Genomic DNA, 12,881 nt, shown 5'->3' on the forward strand with positions numbered 1-12,881 from the left:
AATTAAGCGATTCAGTAAATATTTTTAAATAATTTGATGTGTTTAAATTAAATTTAATGCTGTTTTTTCCTGTTGTGAAACAAGTGGGAGAGAGTGTAAGTTGCTGCATAGGCATACATTCTTTATAAAGTTTCCAAGTATGATATTAATAATTCGCTTATCAGTTTATCAATAAAGACATTATGATTATCACTACAATAAACTCATTTGCAAACATTTCCGATACTTTAAATACCCTATTGTCTGACCATAAATATCGAGGAAATTCTTAACAAAATTCACTAAACTCATTAACAGTATTCAACAGTTCTTTGTCAGAGTAACTTTTTTTATTGCATCTTTTAAACTTTTCCTCAATTATTTATGGGATCGAGACCCTCGCTACAATGCTATGAAAGCAGTTTTTTATTAAACGCCCGGGATTAATTTAAAACCGCCCTTCTTGCCCAATAACGCCGATTTATCTTGTGGTGTTTGGCCTCGTTAATTTACTCCGAGTTGCTTTGTTCTTTACCCACTTCATCGCAGATGTTTTGCCCGTCGTGGACAGATGGCTCTTGTCAGTCTTCGGTTGAAAAATGTCTGCTTCATCAACAGTTAATTCTTGATGGACAGATACATCAGTTGGGGATTTTAGTGCCGGGTAGTAAATTGTAGTTTACAAGGGAATGGTAAACTACAAATGTATAACTATGATGTAGCTAATCTCTTTTCAAGTTGATATAAATTATTTATGCAATAGTTAAGGGTTCAACGGTTTTGTTTGACAATAATTTTACATGTTTGAGTAAACATATTTTAAACAAGTAATAAAACTATGTTCCAAGCAACAAAGCCATACACATTTATCCTCTGTACTCTATACTATTACGGTAAGAGATTGGTGGTTGATTCATTATTGTGACAAATATATTTCTTTAATGAATCTAGTTATATTTCTTTATTATATTGCTAATAGTTGATTACTTTAGACCAACTCTTACTAAACAGAACGTGAAACATCCAACATCATTAGCACAGTTGTAGTCGCCACTTAACAGCTTGTAGTCGACAACACGATTCCGACGTCTTGATGTCATTGTTTGACTAAGAAACAACCATAAGAAGCGGCCAGATGAAGAGTACTCGTCCATTTTACCAACGACACATTTGGAGCCCACCGCCGATTGACATAAATCGCCGTCCTTGCTAGATAAGTGATAAGATTTGTGCTGAATTGCAAAACAAGATGAACACAAGCCCGACTTGAAGGCTGTGTCTGTTTTCTTGCCTCACAGAACAATCTACTCGTTTCGTAAGATCGAATGAAAATTGGATCGACCCAAATTGGCGGTCAGTCGGTTACTTTTACCCGCTCAGCACGGTAGATTCCTCCGCAGCGTCACGAGCTGAGCAAGTGAAAGTCGACGTAGACGTAATGGTGGTAAACTGATTTGTTTACGGCGCTGCGTGCCGTGGACGAGATTTATGCTGCAAGTTGTGGCATAATTCAAGTAATTACGTGCAGAGGTCGCATTGTCTGATAAAGTGATAATACTTTGATTTATACCGCTCTGGTTAGTGAGGAGGCACGTGTTTAAACGTACGTAAAAACTAATTGATTCGCCAAATACTGAGCTTAGGGACAATAACAGGTAATTAAGGGGTTCAGCGTCAACCGCGTCAGTTGGAGATAGCTGCTAAGGGACTTTTCGATCTTTAATTCAAAGATGCTCAGTTGATGGGCTGAGCCTCAAATCCACTAATGATTCATAAAAGACACTGACTGCGAAAGCCTACGATTAAAAGCTACGTTGAGTTAGTTATGAAGCTTTAGTAATATCTCATTTTATTAGGTAAAAGTTCATTTTAAAGTTGGGATTAAATACAAAGTAAGCCTACATTTTCAAAAAAGTTATTTTTACATTTTCGATATTTTAATAGTTGAATCATTTTAAGTATGCCTAAAGTTAAGCCTATGTACATTCTGAGTGTATTTTATTAATTCAATTTTCATTAAAGATACTTAACAAACTTTTTACTTAAAAAATCAACTACATTTTGGATCCCGCAGCAGTAAACATGCGTAGTTTGGAGGCTGAGTGCTGCGCCGTGCAGATGCGCAGTGACGCAATTATGACATCATTCTTGCATCGCGCAGTCGCGGTCAAGGTCACTTTCCCCCGCCCCAGAGTCTCGCTTTCTCTACTTCAGCTGCTGCTGCTGTGTGTGTGTGTGTGTGTGTGTGTGTGTGTGTGTGTGTGTGCTGGTTATGGGTACCGGGGTTGTGCAACTGCCGGTCTACTTCCCTGGTCTACTTTAAGTAACATCTGCGCCACTTGGTGTAGCGGATTGTTATTTAATAATTCGCTTTAATTAATGTTATTTGCAACATCTTGTCGAAGTATCACCGTGTGACCAGAAGGTAGTCGTTTTGATCGAAGAAAAGTATATTTTTAATATATTGATACTGGACCCAGCTGTCCACTAAGTCCACTGTGATTTGGTCTTTGGATAGCAAATAAAAAATGTTTTTCACTGTATTCTACATTCATTTTTTGACATGATCAAGTAGTTCCAATACATATCAATAATTAGAATAAGGAAAAATAAAATCATCATATGGATCATATAAATAAAGTTGATTAACATGATTTTGTTTATTGCCAACATTAGTAAGGGCTTAATCAACTAAAATAACACACAAAATCCAAATTAGCAAGTTTTGTAACATATATCAAACGCTAACGAGCAATTATATTTAGTTGTTTATTTCCCCAATCAGTCCGCAGCTGAAAGTATTGAACTCGGAAACAGCCCGGGTAGTAATCCGCGTAATCCGTCACGCCGGCAACAATTGATTTACCTCGTCTGTGATTGGTCGCACAACAATGATAAGCTTAATCCTAGTCTGTGATTGGCTCGACAACAATGATAGCTCTAACATCTTCCGTTGTGGTTGTGATTGATATACGGCAGATCATTGTAGGATAACATCTCCGTTGCTGCAGTTAGACTCCTTTGAGGGTCTCTACGGCGAACTTTTGTGGCGGCTGAAAGAGCGTTCGGTCAAAGGGAAGACGAACCCTGAGCGGAATCATCAAGTTCGCTTTCTAAAGTCTCGTTTGATATTTCACTTCCTTAGTAATAGCTCTTTTCATTACGGATGAATCAGACATTTCGAAGTTAACGAGCATGGTGAATCTAGCTATTTATAGTATAAACTGTGGTGGTCCTCTGTTTGATTATGCATTTCTAAAACAGAATTAAATTAGTAATAACAAGAATTATTGATAATTACCAGAAATATTTTGATTTTCTTCTTTTATCTATTCAGTAGCCTATTTAGAGTCTTATTCATCACTTTTCATTAACCAAATTTTTCTTGATATTTTTATTTTGATGAAGTCGACAAACAAATTGCAATGAAGGAACTATACTTGGTCGTGTTTCCTTTTAAAGTCTTTTACGATTTCATACTTATGCATGTTAATAGCTCAACTAAATGTTTAATTAACAAAACTTGATATTTCTTGAACGATTAATAAAGTGCATCGACCTTTGCAGCTGCCTTAACTGAACGTTTTAACGAGCTCGTAACTGTAGTTGTGAGCTGAAGCTGGTCCCGTCTCCCGTCGCTGTTTGAGTTTCTAATGAAAATCTTGTCATGAAGTCGTTAAACTAAACGTCAAGCTTATATATCGTAGACATTATCTACTAATATAACCATTTGCGGATCGTATCGTATGTATTTTACTAGTTATATTTTTGGCGTAATATACCCATTTATTCACGATAAAAATTTTTATATTGTCAACATCGCATATATAATAAAAACACTAATTATTCTTTTTAGTAGATTTTATCAGAAACGATATTTGAAGTAGGGTCGTTTGTGTACTGCGCAATTTATCACTTGTAATATTAGGCGAATAAAGCTTTAACTGTTTCGTCATTGTGCGTTTGATCTATAGTAATTTTGGTACCTAGTGGAAAACATGAATCACTTCGTCAGTGAGCATTTTATCAGAAACTATCTCAAGATTGTTAGTATTCCAGACGTTTGCGGTGTCGTAGGTTTGGAAAATCTGTTACCCTTTGCAAACAAAGTTGATCCTTCTCGGGTGACGTTTCCTCATCTCGCGATAGTAGTTGGAGAAATGTCTGTACGTGGAAAACTTGTGCTTGTAAACTTACCTCTCCTATTGTTCAATTTCAATACACGTACTTTAGTGTAAAGTGTAATTTAATTGTTACATATCTGTGCTAATTTTACTGATGTTGTACCTCCTAAACCTTTCTCTGTAAAAATAATTGTCGTACTTGTACTTCGTATAATATTAAGCTCAAACTTGGCAGCAAACCTATTTATATTGTATAACGTTTGGCCCAGTAGGCCTAAATTGATAGTTTTGGAACTTCAATACAATGGCATATTTATCTTGGTTATTTCCGAACTCTTTAGGACCTATCTACACTAACGTAAGGGATATCCTGTCTATTTAAACAGAATTAACTAAGTACGAATTATCTTATCGGTTCTTTGATTTACCATAATCTCCAAAATCATGAATGGATTTGGATCCTGAGGATTATGAAACATAAAGATAATCTATTGGTATATTCATCTGTGTAATTACCAAATTCCAAGTCCTTCCATACACGAATGTACAAATGACATCCTGCTCGTTTAAACAACATTACTACAAATACTTCCTTACGAGTTATCTAATCAGGGTTCCATTTATTATAATCTCCAGGACCATGAACGGACTTGCAGCCTCGTTATCACTCGGTTATCTGTTCACCAGACTTCCCCCCCTCCCCCCTCCCCTGGTGACCCAGATCAGTTTTGGGCCAGACAAGTCGACCTTGGTGACGCGGGCGCGACCGGGGTCGTAAATTTTGATTCTGTCAACGCACTTTTTGGGCAGACGTTCATTGACTGCGTGAGGAATTCGATAGTAACCCCCTCCCCCTCCCCCCCAAGGCATTGTCCTTTAGGGCCCTTTCACACGAGGCCACTGGTGGCGGACACCGGTGTCCGCCACCAGTTACCAGCCGGGAAACTGCAGTGGATGGTACAGGCAACTTACAAGCCACTCTACTACAGCCACTGTACTGGTAGAAATGCTGTACATGCTGTCGAACAATGAACATCTCCTTCTTCTCGCGTTGATAATAAAGAAAATAAGGCAAAGACACAGGCGTACTATACCGAATAGCCGGTTACTTTTCAATTTCGCAAATTAGATCATCAGTATCCACTTTGTTTTCTATTATTTTGTTTATTCTCTTCTTCTGTTGTTTTCCTTTGTCTTTTTCTTTTTCAGCAACGTCCTCTTTATTTTTCTTCTGATCACTCATTTTCACAAACAAACAATTCAACACGAAAACACTCAACAACTACAACCATAGTGCGTTTGTATTTGCAGTCTGCACGTGAACTGATTCAAAATAGCTGCGTGCTCATCCACTGGTGGCGGCCACTGGTTGCTACGTGTGAAAGCTCCCATTTAATTCAATGCCCCGCGACGAGTTGCCGCCACTGCAGTTGCCGGCGGTGGCCGACTAGCAGTTGCGCGAGGAGACACTGCTCGGCCACTGTGTAGTGGCGGGCAACTACAGTGGCTGTGTGTGAAAGGTCCCATTTAAAATAATGTTAAAGCTGTGGCGGGCAACCAGTGGCGGCCACCGGTGGCGGCCACCAGTGGCCTCGTGAGAAAGGGCCCAGTGATGACTTGTCTTGGAGGGCACAGGGGTATACAAGGTGTGCTCTGAGTTAAGACTCACAGTTGTTTATATCGTTTACAAAAAATATTATAGAATTGTTTACACGTTTCCGTTTAGAAGTAGAATTTTGTCAGTAAATATATAGGATCTGTTTGCAGTTTGATTGCCTGGATGAAGTTCTGCTTGGTTACAAATTAGACAAACGTCGGAGGTTGGTCTCAGTCGTCAAAGAGTTGATTATGTAACTCAACCGCTTGATTAAAACTTTGTACCCGGTGTCAGCCGTCAGGTAACCGAAGGACGCCACTGGAATGTTCTAATTACAGGACACTACGGCTCGGATTCCTATCGGTCATTTGCTTTGGTCTAATTGTAATCTCACTGGCTTTAGTTTATTTAGCTGCTAATTGTGGTTTATCAAATACAATGTTCGCAACATTGAAGAAACGTAGGGTTAAAATTAATCACACCCCAACTCATTTGAAAAGTAATAATATTTTGTACAATTTTAACAAGCGTATTGTCTATTAGATTTCATGGAACAAACCTTGGAACTTTTGTGATGCGTATGTGTTTGGGAGTTAATCCAGCTCAAGGTTAGGTCAGTTTAGATAAGAACCAGAATTTCTTTTTCTAAGATCCACCTTAAAATACGGTTTCCAAGACAATGGCTCCGCTTACACTAACCATCCCTCAATTTGTTTGTATCTCTCTCAACCACGTACAAGTAATTTGTAAAAGTAGGGCGAAGGGGGATGTCGGGGGATGAAAGGAAGAAAAGAAAGTAATAATGACCGGCCCGAAGGACCAAAATCATCGGCAGCCCTGACAAAAACTGCGGAATGCACCACCCTGGGGCTGGTTTTTGTGGGGGGCCGTCGCCGGGCAGAGCCCCGCATCCTCAGACCGAGGAGTTCCGTCATGCAGGTAGGAAACACTACACCTTCTTTAGGAGTATCTGGGCACATTCAGTAGAGATGTTCATGAGGGCGATACCGCGATACTTCCCATGTTTGTAATTACAGTAAGAGTTGACAGTCGATTACGTTTTACAGAGAAGTCGTGCAGGGGTTTTCAAATGAAATAGAACTAACGTTCATGAGTTGGGGATGTTTTACATTTTTTAATTTTTGATACGGATTATATGTTCGACATTTTATGTTTTGTTATTGTATACATACTTTACTAGTCAATATGTTGATCGCATTTAAGCATAGAAATACATTAAATTACCATTTACAACGAAGGGAGCCAAAGGGAGCAAATAAGAGTGGATGTTAACTTTATTGGAACCTGCTGGCATTTTTCGGTTCAATGAAGTTGAAATCAGTAGATATTAATGAAAAGTATTTTGAAAGCCAATGTAGAGAAGCCCCGAAAGTATATTTTACTCTAGCCCAAGGAAGGAAGGTACTTGCTTGGAGTTCAGGTCTTTATTTTATACACAAAATAAACAATTATTAATTGATTGCAGTTTTTAAATGTCGTAAGCACCCATAAAATAACAATATCTGTTTTATAATGTTCTGCATGTACAATATAAACATAAGATGAACTATGGACTTTGTATACCTCTTTTCAGAAATTCAACACAAATTAACGCCTTGACACGAAATAGTGAAAGTAAAAAGTGTTGTAGTGATGATGTTTCTTTAGAAAATATTTAATCGTGTTAAATGTGTCCAATCGGTAGTGAGTTCTGTGAGGCGAACCTCACGTTTCCATTTTCAGGCGGGTTTACCACCCATAAATAATTCAACTGCTTCCCTCAATAAATCAAACAAAGCAGGCACGGTGACTTTTTTTATAGTCTCGCAAGGATCTTTCTCTTTGTTGTCGAACAAGCGGAGCGTGATCGTCTTGGAAATTCGTGGTTCGTAGGATCGAGTGTTTCCGCCTATGTTCGGTCGTTTCCGGAGACTCACGGCGAGCGTGACCGATGACACACGAACGTGTAGATGAGCGTGCAATACTCCGATCGGAGATAACCCTTCCTTGTTTATATCGCTCATAAATGCGTGTTATGTTTTGTTTAGATATTTGGTTTTATCGCGTTCGTTGCTTGGATGATACCTGATACCATAGTTTTACGTCGCAAAGATATGGGTACAGTGTTCAGCATTCAAATTGAAGTTAGGTTGCATAAAATTATTTAACTGAGCATTTACATGGGGCACGGTAAGTACGATTTCTTGTACGCCCGTCTGTTTGACCTTTGTACAAATCTCTCACATTCCGCCAAGATTTCCGGGATCGCAGACCTTGCGAACTTTCAACGCGCTTATTAACACATGATTTATCCACGGTATTCATTTATACGATAAATCAAAAAGGTTTAGAGCAATGCTATAAAAGTTTCTCATTCATTTGGCTAAACTAATTTGACAATTTCAATTACTATAATTTATCGTTTTGTATCGAGTTTTTACCGCAATCGTTATCGACACAAATCAGACTAACGAGTTGACGTTTCATATAGCATAATCGAATTAAACATTCGAGAGAACAGCGGCAGTGAAATGGAAAGAGGGCAAACGATTCAGTGAACCGTGACGATTAAGCTTTAGCTAGCGACACGGATACATGTATTAGAGGCTGTGACAGCGACAGTCGTTGCTAAGCGACGGTGACGTCACACTACGTGACTGTCACTCGTCATCTACAGTTGTTGTTGCTTATCTGTAGTTGTAGCTACACAGACTCATTGTAGGCTGTGGCAGCTACAGTCGTTGCTAAGCGGCGGTGACGTCACACTACGTGACTGTCACTCGTCACCTACAGTGTTGTTGCTTATCTGTAGTTGTAGCTACACAGACTCATTGTAGGCTGTGGCAGCTACAGTCGTTGCTAAGCGACGGTGACGTCACACTACGTGACTGTCACTCGTCATCTACAGTTGTTGTTGCTTATCTGTAGTTGTAGCTACACAGACTCATTGTAGGCTGTGGCAGCTACAGTCGTTGCTAAGCGGCGGTGACGTCACACTACGTGACTGTCACTCGTCACCTACAGTGTTGTTGCTTATCTGTAGTTGTAGCTAGATAATCTCATTGGAGGCTGTGACATTGACAGTCTTTGCTAAGCGACGGTGACGTCACACTACGTGACTGTCACTGTCGCTCGTCAGTTGTCAACTACAGTTGTTGCTGCTATACGCTGTAGTTGTAGCTACATAATCTCATTGGAGGTTGTGGCAGTGACAGTCGTTGCTAAGTGACGGTGATGTCAAAGCTGTAGTTGTTGCTACACAAATACATGCATTAAAAGGCTGTGGCAGCGACAGTCGTGGCTAAGCGACGGTGACGTCACACTACGTGACTGCTGTCACTCGTCACTACAGTTGTAGCTGTAGTTGTAGCTACATAGATACATGTTAGAGACTGTGGCAGGTCATTGGTCTCTATTTCTTGCTGGATCGTTTTTGTACTAAAATAGTCTTTTAATGCGAAATAATTCAAATCACAATCCTACAGTTACTTATATGTAACTTATAGACTATTCCGAAAAATAGTTATAATATTTTTCCTTTAATGTTTGTGTTATAATTTCATCGAGTCTTGTTTGAGATTACAAATATTTGTTATACATTGTTCTGAAAGTTTTTAATCAAATTGAATTGAAATAACAATTTTCAGACCAAATTTCGAATAAGTTTAATATTTACAGAAATAAACATTTTGGGTAAAAAAAAGATTTTTTTCGTACTGAACGCTATTAGTGAGCGTTTGAATCATGTTTGCAAATGTCTAATGGGAAGCGCCTCCAACGTGTAGAGATGTTGCTGGTGATACTGCACTGCGCTGCGATCATTGCGTTCAGCGCCTGACGGCCTAGTCACAGACGGGCGAAATAATATACTGTATTTTATCAGAGATTGTTCTGAGCGCAAACTGAAATAATTCTAACAATGAATGAAATTGTTGATTTCAATTTATAAAAAAAATCCATAATAGTTCCATAAGTCACAACGTCTTAACCGAAACATCAATTATTCGTCAATAGCATAGACCTTAACAAGTATAGAATGTCCAAGTAGTAAAGTTTTTACACTCAATACCCCTTTACAACCCACTCAAAGTTTAGTGTTGTAGCTCAATCAATAATGCTGAGTTACGTCGCTTTCATTGTCACTCTTTGTTGATGTGACACATGTCAATGGCGAACGTCTATTGACGGCTTATCACTCAATACGTCAATGTGAAGGGTAACTAGATCAACTGCTTTTACCTTTATAACAGTTTTTTACATTTATGTATTGCTAAGTTTAATTTTCCTTGCCATTTTGGCGTACAGGAATAAAACTAAACACTGTTGAAAGTGCTACAGTAGGTATATTGTTTAGTGTCAACAATACCCTAATTAATCAACGAACAATTTTTTAATAAGTTTTGTGTTACTTAAAAATATCCTTGAAAAAAATCAATACCAAACTTGACGATGCATACTTATAAAGTTTCTTCGTAGTTTTTGGAGTATACCGCATGTTTAAATCCACTTGGTCTATCCATGACGCAAACGGTTGCGTGAATATACGAATGAAAACGACGCGACTATCAAATAAAACCCCCGAGTCCGGAGCAACAGGAAGGTTCATGTTTGTAAGTATGAAAGGCCCGAATATTTGTCTATCGATTTGCCATTAGTCTGGCCGCATCGCAGTTAGTTTGCCGGGCGCGGGAGAGTGACTGTACTGAGTAGTTCCCGCCACTGCCGCTAGTTGCTGTGGTAGCGCCACCTTCCCCTCCCTAGTCCCTTCCCTCCCCCTACCTCCAGTCCTGCGCACGTGGGTCCCCTCACTCCCCTCAGTTACTGTGCACCCGTCACCCCAAGACTGTGCTACTACCCCCAACACTGCTGCAGAAACTACACACTTCACCTCCTCAATATGAGGTATTTATTTTATTACTGAGGTTATACTGGTGTGGGTTTACATGTAGTGACGCTATGGTTCGGGCTCCGAGACGAGTGGTCTCCAAAAATCGCAGTAAGTTTCGTGTTTTTCACGCAGTTTCTTTGTTTCGTAGGCCGGCGAGGAAAGGTTATTATTGATTCAATTGATGCGTTGCTGAGCCGGTGTTTCTGTATTTTGATGTTGTTTTCGTTATTCTAAATTTCTTCTTCTATCTATTGTTCCTTAGCATGTGTGAGAGTGCAGCATAAGCTTGTTAATTTGTTGCTGATTTTCATTGTGTAGAAAGTGTTTTAAATCGTAGCCTGCAAACTACTTAATAACTGGACAAATAACATTATGAATATTAAATACATTTGATGGGGAGGATTTTAACCATGTGAAAATTCTTGAGAATGCGATGCGATCATAACGCTAAATTAAATATTTAGGTTTATGTTTAATTTGAAGAGACTTCTTTACATGTCTACTTTAAAATATATGTATATGTACAAACTTGCAAAATATAGCTGTAAAATAACGAAGCAATTTTTTTCGATAACTCATTGTTTAGTTTATTTTAATGCCTTTGTAATAGGTTTTTTGTAAAGTTAACTCTTTTATCCAATGTTGATTCTTTTAAAAGTATTAATTTTATTTAGTTAGTTTCATTTACGAAATATGCTAACTTACTCTAATATCCGAAATTTTCTCACTACAAATAGTCGGCCCTATTCGTAAGCGGACGCCTGTTTCACATCTACCCGGCTGCCGGGTGCCGGGTGTCGTTTAACCGGCAATGGGGTGAAGAAGTATATGGCACCGTTCATACATGCACGGCATGTGTCGTGACCGGTTAATCACTTGCCCGGCTGCCGGGTACTAGTCGAGGGATGCCGGGTGCCCCCTCGGCGAAGGCCGGCTGCCGGTGTCGGGTAAACAAGCCGGCTGGAGTAGTGGGTATAGCGGCCCAATGTGACTGTTCACATACAACCGGCACCTGCCGTCTGTCGGGTGCACCAAGAGTACTTTTAGTTCAGTTCTTTGTAGTTAATGTGTATTAATTTTGGGTATTTGTTCGCAAAGTTTTGGTCATATCCATGAATAGACCATGAACTACTTATTAATTTAGTTCAAGAGCAGAATTATTTGAATTAAATAGAATTTTTACTCAATTTATTTTTTATTTTATTTTATTACATAACATTGAATTAAATTTTACTCAAATTCAAACTGAATCAAATTTAAAATAAAATAAAATATAAATACAATTGCAGTAAAGTTATTTCAAAGTACCTAACATTACAATTGCTCTATTACGTTCTATTTCCATCCCTACGACACACAAGTTTCACAAGCTTGAGTACAACTGCCGGATTGCCGGTGTCGGCGTAATGTGAAAGGTGCACTCGTGCCGGTGCCGGCTAGAAGTCGGGTTAACGGCATGCCGGGTAGAAGCCGGGTAGATGTGAAACGAGCCTAGTCGCGCTAGAAATTACAAAATATGTTATTAATTCTTGATAACTATGTTTTGTGTTGTGTCTGATGATGCCAGCATAGCTGGCCTTATGAAATTAAAAATTTTGAAAATATTGGTGAAGTTTTTATTTCAAATTTATATGTTATTAATTGTCAGTAAGTATACAAATAAAAATCTGTAAATTATACGTCATAGCCTAGTTCTGTCAAAACATCAGGAAATTTGAAGGAGAATGCAGATTGTAGCCTATTGTATTCTTAGTAAACTTAAACTTAAATAATATAATGCACTAATGTAGTATACCGGTATTTGAATTAATTGGCCAAAATATATTGTGCTATCTATTGCAACAGCAAAAAATTAAAGTATATAGGCCTACCTAAATTAACAAAATTTGTAAATAATATTTAAACTTTCCTATTGTAATTTTTAACGAGTATAGGGGAGTTTCTTCATAATTTCAGTTTATTTTATTACTGCCATTCCTAAATGTATTAGTTTTTTACAATCAAAGCTGCTAGAGATGACGCTCAGTCTTACATTCGTGTACGTGACTAATTATAGTTTTGAATTTACCGTTATCTAGCGGAAGTTTGTATTCCTTTTTCGTGTCATATGTATTTTACAAAGTATCCAACAAACTGAATTCCATACGAGTTAACATTTTTCATTACGATTACGTTTTGAGGTGTCTATGGTTTGGAGACGTTAACAAGATTTAATAAGAAAGTATCAAAAGTATTAAAGTTAAATAAAGCATTTTTGCAATTCGTATGATATCTAGTCGATGTTTCCACTCTT

At 38.3% G+C, this 12,881-nt stretch overlaps 1 protein-coding gene across 5 annotated transcripts in view; it reads left to right on the plus strand.

Annotated features, from left to right (window-relative positions):
* LOC128987486 (brain tumor protein) overlaps positions 1 to 12,881 on the plus strand; it is a 331,844-nt gene that overhangs the window by 302,812 nt on the left and 16,151 nt on the right. The window contains exon 1 of one of the 5 annotated variants that reach the window (XM_054408350.1): positions 10,513 to 10,602. The exons of the other annotated variants lie outside the window; for them this stretch is intronic. Coding sequence (XP_054264325.1) covers positions 10,598 to 10,602 — 5 coding nt within the window. The 5' untranslated portion in view covers positions 10,513 to 10,597. Of the gene's footprint in view, positions 1 to 10,512; positions 10,603 to 12,881 lie in introns of those variants that run through there. 5 annotated transcript variants of the gene reach the window in all.

Source organism: Macrosteles quadrilineatus, unplaced genomic scaffold (assembly GCF_028750875.1).
Source record: "Macrosteles quadrilineatus isolate MER2022 unplaced genomic scaffold, UCM_ALF_1.0 Scaffold_2__2_contigs__length_208266976, whole genome shotgun sequence".
NCBI classification, from domain to species: domain Eukaryota; kingdom Metazoa; phylum Arthropoda; class Insecta; order Hemiptera; family Cicadellidae; genus Macrosteles; species Macrosteles quadrilineatus.